The 14,016-nt window shown below is 33.8% G+C and overlaps 1 protein-coding gene across 1 annotated transcript in view; it reads right to left on the bottom strand.

Annotated features, from left to right (window-relative positions):
* Window positions 1–2,962: 2,962 nt before the first annotated feature.
* LOC105623563 (elongation of very long chain fatty acids protein AAEL008004) overlaps window positions 2,963–14,016 on the bottom strand; it is a 48,330-nt gene continuing 37,276 nt past the window's right edge. Inside the window, exons 3-7 of the mRNA XM_012204952.1 lie at window positions 10,202–10,392; window positions 7,275–7,358; window positions 5,204–5,260; window positions 5,013–5,118; window positions 2,963–3,483 (exon numbers count right to left, since the gene is read on the bottom strand). Coding sequence (XP_012060342.1) covers window positions 2,963–3,483; window positions 5,013–5,118; window positions 5,204–5,260; window positions 7,275–7,358; window positions 10,202–10,392 — 959 coding nt within the window. The remainder of the gene's footprint in view (window positions 3,484–5,012; window positions 5,119–5,203; window positions 5,261–7,274; window positions 7,359–10,201; window positions 10,393–14,016) is intronic.

A 14,016-nucleotide genomic window follows, 5' to 3' on the forward strand; every position in this document is an offset into this window, starting at 1 on the left:
TTTTACTTTAGTACGGTTAACGGTACCGTCCGTACGAACGTAAGTACTATAGTCTACCTTAACTTAGTGTCGAATAACTAACGTACTTCTCCTCATATATATATATATATATATATATGTGTGTGTGTGTGTGTGTGTGTGTGTGTGTGTGTGTGTGTGTGTGTGTGTGTGTTGTGTGTGCGCGCGCGCGCGCGCGCGCAATGTGATTTATATAAATTAGCCCCTGAACTTGAATCATTTTTTTTAATTTTTAATTGTCTCGAAGTGTGACACGACCGTTGCACTCTTCGGACTTCTCTTTAGTAGTATATAAAACTAGCCTACCTATGTACAAGACGCTATGTATTACATACAAGACGCGCGCGAAGCGAGCGAGATAGGTAGCTTAATGATTGTCGCGGTTTTAATCGATTTCAGCTTCGGGAAGAACGCAAAAACCTGATACACAATACAATAACTAGTAAACAGAGTAAGCAGAGTTAAACAATAGGCCTTATCTACGTATTTTTCTTCGTCTGTAATTTTACGTTTAAGAAATAGGCGAATCAAAAAAATTTCGCGAAACTACAATTTCTGAATCTTCTTAATATATACTCGAGATAATCTAATTTTGCAAGTATCTACTAATCCTTTTTAATTCGTTCATTTTTTTTTATTTCATTTTAAACTTTGACAATCGCAATCTTATCCGATACCGAATAATGACAATGTTCATTTAAATCCATTAATCCGAATTTTTTTCAGAAACAGCTCAGCTATCGAGCGGAAGGAGATTCGCAATATTCAACCCTTTTCAACTGAAGGAGCTAACGATCACGAACGCGAAATCCTCGCATGCTTCCCGCGCACGTTAAATAGTACAACCGAGACAACGAGCATCCGCGACGAGCATTGGCACATCCACAATGTGGAAAGCGTTGCGACGCCGGGACAGGACATCGGCGTGGCGGCTGCTGAGCGCGCAAAGGAAAGGGGATGTCGAGAGTCCCTCTCGCGAGTCGACGTATGCACGATCACAGAAGTCGGTTACTGGCATTTCTAACCGATGCTTTTGAGCTTTAAGTATTGAGCAAAAGGCACGCCTATTTTCAAAAGGCACATTGGCGCAATCGTATCCTTTCTACTCCCGCTAATGAATGAATGTTTGAGAGCAATATTCATAGTTGGATCTTATATTTAAGATCGTCTTAAGTACAATCATAAACTATCAAAAAGCCATATTAGCATCTTAAGACATTACTTAAAATAAGGATGGAATATAAATATCGCCCTGAGACTTGAACAGTCAAGTCGATAGTACTTCTGCAAATCAATTAGAATAAACTAGATCGCTATTCATAGTTCGTTCTTATTTTAAGACCATCTTAAGTAATGTCTTAATGCTAATAGAGCTCTCTAATTATGACATCTTAAGATTGTATTTAAGATAGTCTCAAATATAATCGACTATAAATATCGGTCATAGAGCGGTATTGGCATCTTAAAAGATTACTTAAGTCGAAAAGAACCTACTATGAATCACTGTTTCATTGGAGCGAGCCAATTTCAAAATTTTCGATTTTCTATGTAATCATAGAATGCAGATTTTCTATATAATAATAAAATAATATAAAATCATTAATTACAATTATAAAACTTATCTTTTCTTAAAGAATCATAATAAATATTGACAATAACATGCGTGATTTTATGAAACGTTTAATCGTTAAAGTTTATGATTTTCATCTGTTCTTCGCTTTTGAATGTCCTTTCGCGTTTTTACATAATTAAGAAATCTTGATCGCGACTCGATCAGCTAAGGTCATCGGTTCCATGTGTGTTTCTAAGTAGCGAGTCATCGAAATGCAAAAGATTTCTCGGTTAATTGCGTAACATCGCGCCAAATTGCTATTGTAATTTATCGTTATATACATCCGCATAATCTCTTTATGTAATACTAAGGTCATGCTGTTAGCTAGCGAATTTTCGAGAGATTAGGAACGTGTGATCGTGAAACCTTGACTGAGTTTATTTTTATCAGACCTGATGAAACATTTTTTGTATCGCGTCATGAAAACAGAATAAAGAATGATAATTTCCAATTGCTGCAAATTAACCCATAAGGAATGTCGACGCGGTGATTTCCTCGCCACAGAATCACCGAATACTCAGGAATAAATAATTCTTTTTATTTATAATTTAAACCGGTTCTTCCTCTATCTTCCATCTAATTATTCATGATTTTGCCGAAGCAATAGACTGCTGATAATTCACGATAAACACGACTATCATTAAAAGCAAGCCAGAGAAGGATAATCTACACAGTATGTTGTGTAAAGGTCATCTTTTCGAAGATGTATGGAGATTATATTGTGCAATTTGATCTACATCAAAACTTTTCAAAACTTTTTTTTCTACAATTGTGATCTGAATCATGCAAAATTAATTCGCAAACTAGTCACCTAATGAGAATCATTTACTTGGCAAGTAGCATAAATTATCGTTAAGATCGCTAAAAACGCACAATTATTTATATCTAAATGTTTCGTAAAACCCGATTTAAAAACTATTCATTTTTCCACAGCCCGTCCATGCGGGAGCATCAGGATACAATCCGCCTAAGCATCCTTCTGTGTCAGTCGCCGGATTATAGTCGCACGCGACTGTCCGGATCTAGCTGGAAAACCATCGCGCTAGTGAAATATCGTATCGTTGATGAAGTACGTCAACGTATGCTGTATACGTATGCTATATACCGCGAGCCGAATACGTGCAACGTAATTTTGTACTCTTTCTTTTTCGATAGATGCATCGATCTCGGCAGGGTCTTCAACTCTTTATATTTAGATAATACAACAAATTAAAGATAAAGAAAGAGACAAGAGGAAGAAGACCCATTAATCTTTCGGCGATCCCGCGGAAGAAAAAGAAAAACAACGTCGTAGCGAGAGAAGATCGACTAGGCTGTGTGCTCGCTCGAGGGTCACTCGACTTTCATTGCGAACGGTTTTCGGAGGTTGAGCTCCGTCGCTAGGCTTTCGCCTTTCACGTAATAATCGGCAGCATCCCTTCTCCTGGGCGAGGAGCCGTTTGCGAAACCGTTGACGGCGCCGTTCGCGACACCATTTGTGACGCCATTCGCATGCTTGCCCTTTGATTGATGATTATCCTTAGCGACGCCGTTCGATATCGTCGCCCCATTTGATTTCCTGGGTTTACTTTCTTGGTAACTTTGCTGGTAGAACTCCCTGAACAAGAAGAAGAACATCACGGCGTGCAGACCGATCCACCAGACGAATGCTTTTGGATAATTGCACTCGATGAAGAGCAATTGGAAGGCGTGAACCATGATGGCGATGAATTGCAGCATCTGGAAAGCGGTCAAGTACTTCTTCCACCAGAGGAATGGCTGCACCTTTGGACCCATCGCTGCCAGAAGATAATACATGTACATCACGATGTGGACGAAGGTGTTCAATAAACCGAAGAAAGTCGAGTGGCCGCCTGAAAGAATGACCATCAACAGAAATTAATACGAAATTGTATTCGTAATTTATTCGTTTTTAAACATCAAAGTTCTTTACTTAAAAATAGCAACAAATACTGCACTCTCAAAATTATTTGTGAATAATTCAAAAAAGATGTGAATCATCAAAAGTATATAGTATTGCTTCAACTACATGAGTGGGCTTTTGGACTCGGATGAAAATCGGCCGCTATTTTTGTGTTTATATTGCAGAGTTAAAGTGAGTAAAAAAAATTTGAAAAAATCTTTCTCTGGCGATCGTAATGCAATTGTTTCATTATTGTCTTGACGCTAATTGTGATGCAATAAAAGTTTGGCTTGTGATTTTGACCCGTCAAATGTAAATTCGTCAGATTTTTGCCAAAAGTGAAAATTCGTTTTTAGAGAGTGTCTCTTTATTAGTGCTGTATTCATTGTCTCTCTCTTCTTATAATTAAACATATATTCATTGTCAAAAAAAGCACAAGAGAGGCATCTTGGTGAAACGATCGCTCTATTTTCTCGGAGTTATAAAGTCGTGAATAAATAATGTCGAAATCATTAGAAATTTAATATAAAATATTTTCATTGCATTTTTTCTTTTTTAAAGAAGAAAATATCCGACGCACCTCCGATATTATTTTTCCGATATTATTTTTCCGAACGTGTATAAAAATGCCTCCACTCAATTGCGCAAATAATTATACGTTTTGAAATGAATCAATATAACGTATTTGTTTTTTTTAATTCATGTTTTCCTCTTTTCAAAACACTACTTACTTTTACTTGTATTCTTTTTATAAAAATATGACTTTAAAAAAAAAGTTGATTTTTGCACTCTTTTAATAATAAATTGTTCTTTAGTATTTTTTTTGCATAACTTTTTAATTATTATCAAAACCTTTTTATATTTTGATATTTCGATTCTACATATTCTGGTATTTCATTAAAAAGAAAAATTTCCATTGAATGAAATCTTCATTTGTAATAATTATAGAAAGCCAAAAATCCCGTAAATGACTTGGACCCAAATATATAAATTAAGACTCTAAAATGAGAGTTGAGGTTAAATTACGTCCAAGTAGTTTATTCGATAATCCAAGTGCATCTTTTAGCAAATTAATTGCTAAATTAGCATAGTTTTCTTATGAAAAAAAAATTAGCATATTGTTTTTTTATGAAAACGAATAACACAAGTCTGCGATTTAGTAAAAACAATTATATTATCGATTTCCCGAAAACTAGTTTCTTATTAAAAAGCACATAAATTTAAATTCCAAATGTGAGCTCTAAAATGATAATATGTATGTAAAAGATAAACAAATTTTTGCAGTTTCTAAAAAAAAACTAGTCGTTATCCGTTTTCGTGACAATATATTCGTTTTCGACCCATATATATGTATAAGGAAAGCTTTTAGATGCCGAGGAAGGATCGTTTTTGCGACATTGACACAAATTAGTTTTGCAAAATCAGCTGAGTTTTTGCAACAAATGAATAAAGGAATTGCATAAAAAATTTTCTACTTACCTGGTGTGAACTTGACACCGAACCAGACCGACATGGGCATGCAACCATGATGGATCACATGCAGCGTGGATACGTGGTTATTCTTCTTTCTTAACACGAAAAAGATCTGGAAGAAAATGCGCACGATTAGCCCCGTAGAGTAAATCACACATGCCGGTAAGAGGGAATTACATTTAGATCACTTTACGTACCGTGTCCATGAATTCTGTAAATTTCGAGAAGTAATACCACCAGCTTGCGTGGACCATCTGCGATTTCGAAACATCGATTAGGAAAAGCTTTTTTATCACTTCTTAATTGGATCAATTTTATGCATGAAATTTTCTTTGGTTTTATTCGCAACGTTTTTTTATCCTCAAACATGAGAGGCTTCTATATTTTTTTTTTACATTCCTGTTGAAGATCAGGATTCTTGCCTTTGATTTTTATTACACACTTAGACGATTTTAAATACTTCTTTACATATTATAATTACAAATAAATTAAAATTAGTTTCATTAAAACATAAAGACGACAAAAAAGAAAGAAAGACGAAGGAAGAAAGAAAGAATATATATATATATATATAGCAATTTATAAAAGTAAACGACCCAAGTAAATAATTATCTCGTTAACATAAAGAGGATAACAGATAAAAAAATAAACACATTTATTAAGTGATTTTAAAAAATCAGTTTTCATAGAAATGCATATTAAAAACATTTCGCAACAACACACACCGGTAATGTATTCGAGAACACGAGGAATCTGTGAAAATCGTCACTGATAGAGTGTGTCACAGTATGTATAGGTGCAATGAAATTAATGCGGCGCAATTGTGCGTAAATGAAAGTCTATGTAATTTATGGTCGTTATCGCTTGACGTAATGACGTATAGCATATGTTAAACAATGTTAATCACATAGGCTACTAACTACAGTTAGAGTTGTTCTATCGCTTGAACTCTATGTTTGCAATTCTACTAACTACTTTGGTCCTTTTCTTAGCATATGGATATATACACGTATTATTGCGTACAGAACCAGTCACGAGAAAAGATCACAAATTCTTAGAATATTTTGTTTCAATAATAACAATCATTAATATACTTTTAACTAACCAATAATTAATTAATTAAAATGGAAAAATATTCTAAGAATTATGTGAAGTATAACATCATATAACATCAATTCAACGTGAATCATTCAATGAGATCATAAAAATTACATCTTTCTCATTCGATCAAATTATGAATTTATTGATCAGTTTTATAAAGCATTTCCTAAAGCTATCCGTACACAATGCATGATTTTCATGTTTATTTCTTTGCATTTTGACCAATTCATGATTCGCTGCTTAAAGAGCTGCATAAATATGCAAAAGTAAAAGTATAAATAAATAAAAATTTACATGAAGGTAGCACTCTTGATGGCTCAGTTGCCTAGCGACGTATAAAAATTGGCCGAATCAATCAATCAATCAATCAATTAATTTAATCAATTGGTCGAATTAATCTATTGTACATACGAGTCACAAACTAAAGAAGAGAACAACGGAGAAAAAGATAATAACTTTAATTTAGGGTGCGTTACCGAATTACGCATGAAAAGCATGTCCTTGTTCACTAAATAATAAAGAAAGATAAAATATTAAAATACATTACGTGTAGAACGTATCTTCAGAACGTATCCCTCTGATCTATGCTTGATATTAATCAATCACGTGACTATTTCTTAATGTTTTGATTAGCGCGTGCAAGGAAACCAGAAATAATGCACCACATCATACTGCAACCATATCACATAGGATGCTAATATGCTTCGCTCAATGAATGAAGATGTTTAGTATGCATTATACTGATTCTACAATGTAGGAAGTCTTAATCGAAGTTAGTTAATCAGCGTTAGTTGTATAGTAAAGGCCTAAAAGGTTGCAACACTTTTTTCAATGTTTCGGAATGCAGCCTTATCGAACGATTAATTCTTATTTGTCGATCCATAAATAAGAACCAATCGCTTAATGGAAATCTATTAAAAAAAAGTATTGCAACCTTATAGACCCTGACTATACAAGTTAGTTATTAGTCAATTTCACCAATAAGACTTAGGACTATCGACTATCGACTCTTGTCATAGAATCAACATTAGAACAAGCACAGCAGCATGTAACTCCATCATGCAAGAAATTATGCATCGTATATGGTCAGCTTTAGATATAAACATTATAAATACGAATAGAAAGAGATGGCAAGGATAATTCTGTTAATCACGAAAATTCACCCACCCTCAGCACTTCGGGTCTGTCGCTGTAGTCTACAGGTTGACATCTTAGAGAATAGTCTCCAGTCAGCCATCCGGATATCCCTATCTGCAACCACATTCGCCCAAAAAGGCCATTCGCCATCGGTCAATAAAGAGATAAAAAAAATAGGCATATGATGGCAGATGTATATTGCGTACAAGCTTAACAATTACTCTCTGTGCATATTATATAAAATATTTGCGTTGAACTCTCGTACGAGAATGTTGAGCGATGCCGCGCCTCGTACTTTCAACGGGAAAAGAAGTCGCAACTGGATAAAAAGGAATTATTCGCGAAAGAAATGCAAAAGAACAAAATGTATTTCTTCGGTCAAAGAATAAATCGATAAAGACTGGAGAACCCGATTTTACAATTGCGATTCTTCCCCGAAGGGAATGCGACACATGTTCAACACTCAGTGTTTGATTTTTTCATCGAGAGTTGAGATAGCGGATATCGAAGCGGAAAAAGAGTAGCACTGGAGGAACGTGCCAGGCTCTCTACTAGACAAAAAGGAAGCATAAGCTCTTCTAGGACACCTAAATCGCACAGCTCCAGGAATATTTGCCCCCGTCGCAAGCCTCCGCTCCGAGTAAGGAACGGCCAATCTACAAAAATATATGTTTTATAGATGAATATCCGTAATATCAGGCGGACCCGATGCGGTTCGGTGATTTCTGTTGCAATAGTCGTCTCGTTGAAGTAATTGGGAGGCAATCTCGTTGAATGGTCCGGCTAGAGTTAGATCGATTAGGCACACTTACCCTTATCGCGGTGGGGCTGTTGGAATAATCCACCGGCTGGCAGCGGAAACTATAGTGGTCCCACCATCCGCCCATCAGACACTGTATTGCGAAAGAAACGTAAATTGTGCTTCGCACATCTTTGCCATTGGCGCATTCCCGTGATATGAAAACGAAGTTACAAATATATTTTCGTTGCTCAATTCTTGTTGCGACAGGTACAGAAAAACTCGTTTGAAATATGTGTAATAAATTTAATTGCATGTTAAAATATTGTATCAGTATATATATATGAAAGTCTTCGACGTCGTAAACTTGTAAATTTCGATAATTATCAAGGACTCTTGACCTTCTAGCATTATCGTGTCATTAAAAAATAATTTTTTTATTACTTTTGCTAAAAAATTATTTATAAGTAAAGAATCTGTTGATATCTATATTCTCAATATACAATGTTTTGATAAAAAAATATTAAAATATTATTATCCTTATTAACTATTATTTAAAGTTTTAGCTCAAAAATTGATTCATAACATTTGCTGTAAATTATTCTTTGTTTCAAGAATCCTTTAAATTTATGTATAATGCCAGAATTTAATAGGTAACAATACAAGTAAAGAAAATTAAATAGAGTAAAAGATAGAGTAAAAGAATAAATGAAAAAAACATAAGTGCCCAATATTTTTTAGCCAAAGCTGTATATTGATCATAATTTTTCCAGTAATTACAAGTATATTTTAATGCTCAATATTATATATATTCCCATCTTCAGCTTTTAAGTATAACTAATCTGCACAGATCCCGAATTTAATTTTAAAATAAAATGCAAAAATGCAACATTCGTTTCTAGAGATTAAAAGCATTGGCTATTCTCTTTTCATAGTCACGAAATATAAACTCATTGTCAACAGGGGAATGCACCAATGACAAACGTATTCGTTTGCGGGCGATGTAATCGAATATAATCGCAACTGTTAAGATAGAAAGTTTTTCGCTGGATGTTGCGTTCCAATGACTGCAGTAAAATCATGGAATTGTTAGATCGCGCAACTGTAAATAGCGGCGTACCGTATTCCTCAGACCGTTATCATCCGTTTTCGACCGTATCGCGACGAATATCGCTGTGCCACCAAACTGATTATGAGCTTGATGATAAGTTCGAAAGCTGATGTGAGATTAGCTAATGAATCTTTGAGTCGAATATAAATAGAGAGAGCAAAAATATGCGCAGGTAATTAAGATTCATTGCACTAATTTACAAAATTTTCATTACTAGTTTTGGACAAGGATATAAAGGCTGTATTTCTAGAATAATTTTCGATGTTAATTTCCGAATCTGCCATCGAAATATTTCCATCAAATAAAAAAATAATTTTTTATTTAATTTTTTCATTTGATAAACGAGAATCTTTTTAATTTGTATTTACATTTCCATTAAATTCGGTTTTGAGATATAAAAAAAACATTTTCTCCAAAATATAATTTAATTTTTTTTGTTATGATTTTGCATCAGTTTCATGTATTATAGTTCAGCAATAATCGTCTAAGCATGTTTTCATCCTGATAACGTTTCTCAACTATTATCAAATCTTGATGGAAACATATGCATTGCTCGTCATTATCGCACTCAAATTATTCGAAAAGAAATGTCATTTCTTAAAAATGACATGCCTATATTTTAAAAATTCGGCCTAATAGAATTTTTCTGATGGGAGATTCGAACTTAACGTCCCAAATACTTAAAAAAAATTGTTGTTTCCTTTTCTTGTATTAAAAATTATTCAAAATCTGTAAATTAATGTTATCAGATATTATGTCAAAGATTTTAAACTGATTCTTTATCGAATTATATGAAACAATCAGGTATAAAATAAAGAGAACAAAAATAGAAATCCAAATTTATCGGACAAAATTTCTTTAACATCTGATTTATCCAAGTATTTGTTGCAAGATTCTTTCTCTCTGAAAGTCTAAAAGTTAGATTATAATAAAGACAAAATATTTGCTCCTAGTAATAAAATAATCGGTGAATCAAGGAACGGCTGAAATAAAACAAGAATTATTCGATTTTTTTACGTATCCTGAAAAATTCATCGGATAACATTTTTTTCAAACATCTAATTTATCGAGCATTGATATCGCGAGGAACGGATGACGAAGTCTCACCTCATAGAAGAGCCATGCAGAGAAGATCACTTGGAACAGGTTATAGAATACTAAGGTGTTTTTAAGTTGGAAAGGTTTCCGATTCTCCATGAGCTTTGGTCCGAGTACCTTGACAACATAAACATAGCTGAGGCAGATAAATAACGTGGGGAAAGGCGAGCTCATCAATAACCAATTAGTCGTCCTTGTGTCTGAAAAAAAAACATCAAAAAACTTTCTTAGGAATCCTTGGGAATAACTTTGAAACTTCGATCTTTTTTTTTTTCTTTCGAAAAAACCGCAGAATTTGGCAATGTAACATCATTTTATCTATCTAACTTCTCGACTGTACTGAATGACAAAGAATATAAGAAGAACTAAACAAGATTTATGTGCGCAATCAACAAGAACTAGAATCCTGTTCCATTTCTGCCGCCAATCTACTGGTATAGCATATCAACAGGTTTCGTCATATTTCTGATAGTTTATCGACGTTGTCAAATATATATATATACTCTATATGAAATTTGTTGCCTTTCTGTCATTAGAAATTGATTGGTACTTTGCTAAAAAAAAATTGGTAGCATACTCTGATCAAAATCTGTTTCTGCAGGCTTGGCTATTTGGAATGTAACCAAGAAATTTAATAGCAAATTCAATATAATACAATGCGCACTAATGCATTAAAGCCGTTATAAACAAATTGAGATAAAAATATGTGTTTAATATAAATATAGGAACAGATTAAATCGCGAAATCTTCAATATATTTTATTGTGCTGTTAAATGAAATATGTATTTTATAATTTGAAATATCTACATTTCACACTCAGATTAAATCACAGCGTACAGTATACAACGGTTTAATATACACTAATGCAACTGAATTCTTTTAGATTTTTCGATTACATTCCAAATGGCTAAGCCTGCAGAAACAAAATTTCGAGAACTAATTTGTGAGTAGAGTATCAATATGTATGCTACCAATTTTTAAAGGCAGAAAAGCTACAAATTTCACGTGAAGTCTGTAATATTTGACCATGTTGGCAAAAAAATAGTCAAAAATATGACAAAATCTGTTGTATATTGTGTCATTAGATTAGCGACAAAAATCGAACAGGATTTGTAACTTTTGTCGATTGCCCGCGTGCGCAAATCCTGCTTGGCTTCTTCCACCAGCTGATGCATATAGTATGTCAACAGACTGTCGACAAATCCTAAGCTTACAGTCTAAATTTTTGGGAATGAAATTTCACTCCAAGAAAAGTGATAGTTGCGCCATTCCTTCAAGAAGTGAATTTCTTAAAAGGTCAACTTTAATAATTAATATCTCACTTCGCGAGGCAGAGCGACGCTTTTCTCTACCATATTCGTTTTGTGTAAAAATACGTCAAATGAGTCTAATTTCATCAAGATTGAATGTAGGAGGGCTAAATTTAATATTTATCTTTTGCTTTCGGAGAGTAAAATTATTCGGAGAATTGACTCTCGCTTGGAGTGATTTTTCAATCTCTAAGAGCGAAAATTTGTTAGAGAATTTATTGACAATCTGCCAAATTTTTATTATTTGGAGTTATGTTAGCATGTGTAAAAAAAATATAGTATCGTCACTAGGCGATACAATATAAAAAATATAATTTCGATTGACAAATTGAAGTTGCCAGGTCCAAATTTCTGTCAGTCATATCCGATTCCCAAGCAGAAATCACGATAACATCAAAATGATATTAAAATGAATTGGAAATGATTGAGAAATGACTTTTAATAATCATTTTGGAATCATATTCACATCATTTTAGTATCATAATGACTTGTTGTTCTGCTTGGCTTAGTACTCTGAGAATTATCCAGCTTTCCTAAAATGATTGTAATCAAATCGGAGATGACCTCGTTATAAACAATGTAATACGCAACAATATACAGATGTATTAATAGCCATAAGCAATTCACTTCTCCCTCTTTCGCTCTTTCTCACACACATACACACAACAACACACACACACACACACACACACACACACACACGCACACACACACACACACACACGCACGCACGCACGCACGCACGCACGCACACATACACGCACACACGCACGCACGCACGCACGCACGCACGCACGCACGCACATTCCATACATTCATTCCATTGCGATCACTCAAATCTTTCTGCATAATGACATAATCAGTTATGGTATTAATTTTCTAACAAGTTAAAACGCTTGAGGGGATCTAGACCCAGCTAATTAAATATCGATTTCTCTCTCTCTCTCTCTCTCTCTCCTTTTTTCTATCTCCCTCTTTCCTTCTTATATGAATAATAAGCGAATAACAGCGATAAAAACCGCTCGTCCTTCATATCACTTTGAAGGACTGCTCCATGTTCTTTCAGGGATGTCTGGTGTATATGTCCTTTAATCTTGTCCTTCGACAGTTCATTTACCTTTCCCTTGGCTTTCTCAATATAGAAAAAGTAAATGATTGGTATTTCCGTAAGTGTTCCTTGAGATTCTCCTCCGGACGGCATTAAATGTGTTTGATTTTATTTACGCTTGCAAAGATTATGCAACTCATTCGGAAGACATAAATAAGAATAACATATTTGCATATGCTAGAACAACATTGTTTTGGCATTCATGAGAGTAGATTTAATATTTATATCCAGTTTACTACATAACTAAAAGATGAATAAGGAAAATTAATTTGTAATCTACCAATACACAAATATTTTTACAAAGAAAAATTATTCGTGCAAAATTGATAATTTCATTTAAAAAATTAAAATTAAAATAGATAATCTCAGTTTAAAAATAAAAAATTTTAAAAGTTTGTATTGCATATAAAAAATGCATATAAAAAAACATATACATATGCATGTATAATACATAAGAAAAAACATCTTCAAGAATTGTATAAATTATATAAATATAATGTATGTTTTATTTTTCATACAAAAATGAAAACAAGCGCGTTTTTACAAAACTTTATACTTTAACATAAATTTTCGCGAGCGCTTTATTCAATAATTTATATAATCTGTATAATTCTTATATCTGTGCGCAAATAAAGTAATTCTCACCTTCCGCATATGTATGCAAATTTCCAGAGGAATAATCAAACGATCGTGAAACGTTAATAATGCTAATGACATAATTTTATATCTCCGCATAATTTTTTCATGTTTTGTGGGACGTTAATTGGCGTGTTGATAAACACAAACTGTTCTCATTGATCGAACAATAACTTTAAAGATAAATAATAAACATTAATTGAGATCGTTAATCACGCCGTAAAACTGGGAATCTGATTCCTCTTGTCGGTGACCGGTGAGTTGCGAAAAGAAGCGCCCACGTTGCAACAAACGTGACGGCACGATGCAGTCGGCCAGCTGTCTGTACAGAATAAAGAATTACTCCATTTTACTCACACGACGCCGCGATTATCAAAGTGACATTTCGTCCGAAGTGGGACAGTGATGGTCTCAAGGAAACAGTCTTCTCACAATCGCTCATTCCATTTCGCGCAACGGCCGCAATGCGATAAAATAATATTGACAAATAATGCAAATTACCGTGCATATATTTTGAGACTCGTACACAGGATATAAGTAAAATGTGATAAAATATGCGTAGAAAAAGGCCTATTTTTACTGCGTATTTTCAAGCTTTGTGAAAACATTCGATATATGCGCGTATACCAAACATGGACCTAGCAAATTCCATTCGTATTTTTTTTTTTATACAAAAGAATTCAGGATACAAAGGAGAATTTATGCATCACAAAGATTTTGGCACTTTTTTGAAAATAACTATAAAACTTCTCCTTTCTCTCTCTCTCTCT

This window comes from Atta cephalotes, assembly GCF_000143395.1.
Source record: "Atta cephalotes unplaced genomic scaffold scaffold00059, whole genome shotgun sequence".
NCBI lineage: Eukaryota > Metazoa > Arthropoda > Insecta > Hymenoptera > Formicidae > Atta > Atta cephalotes.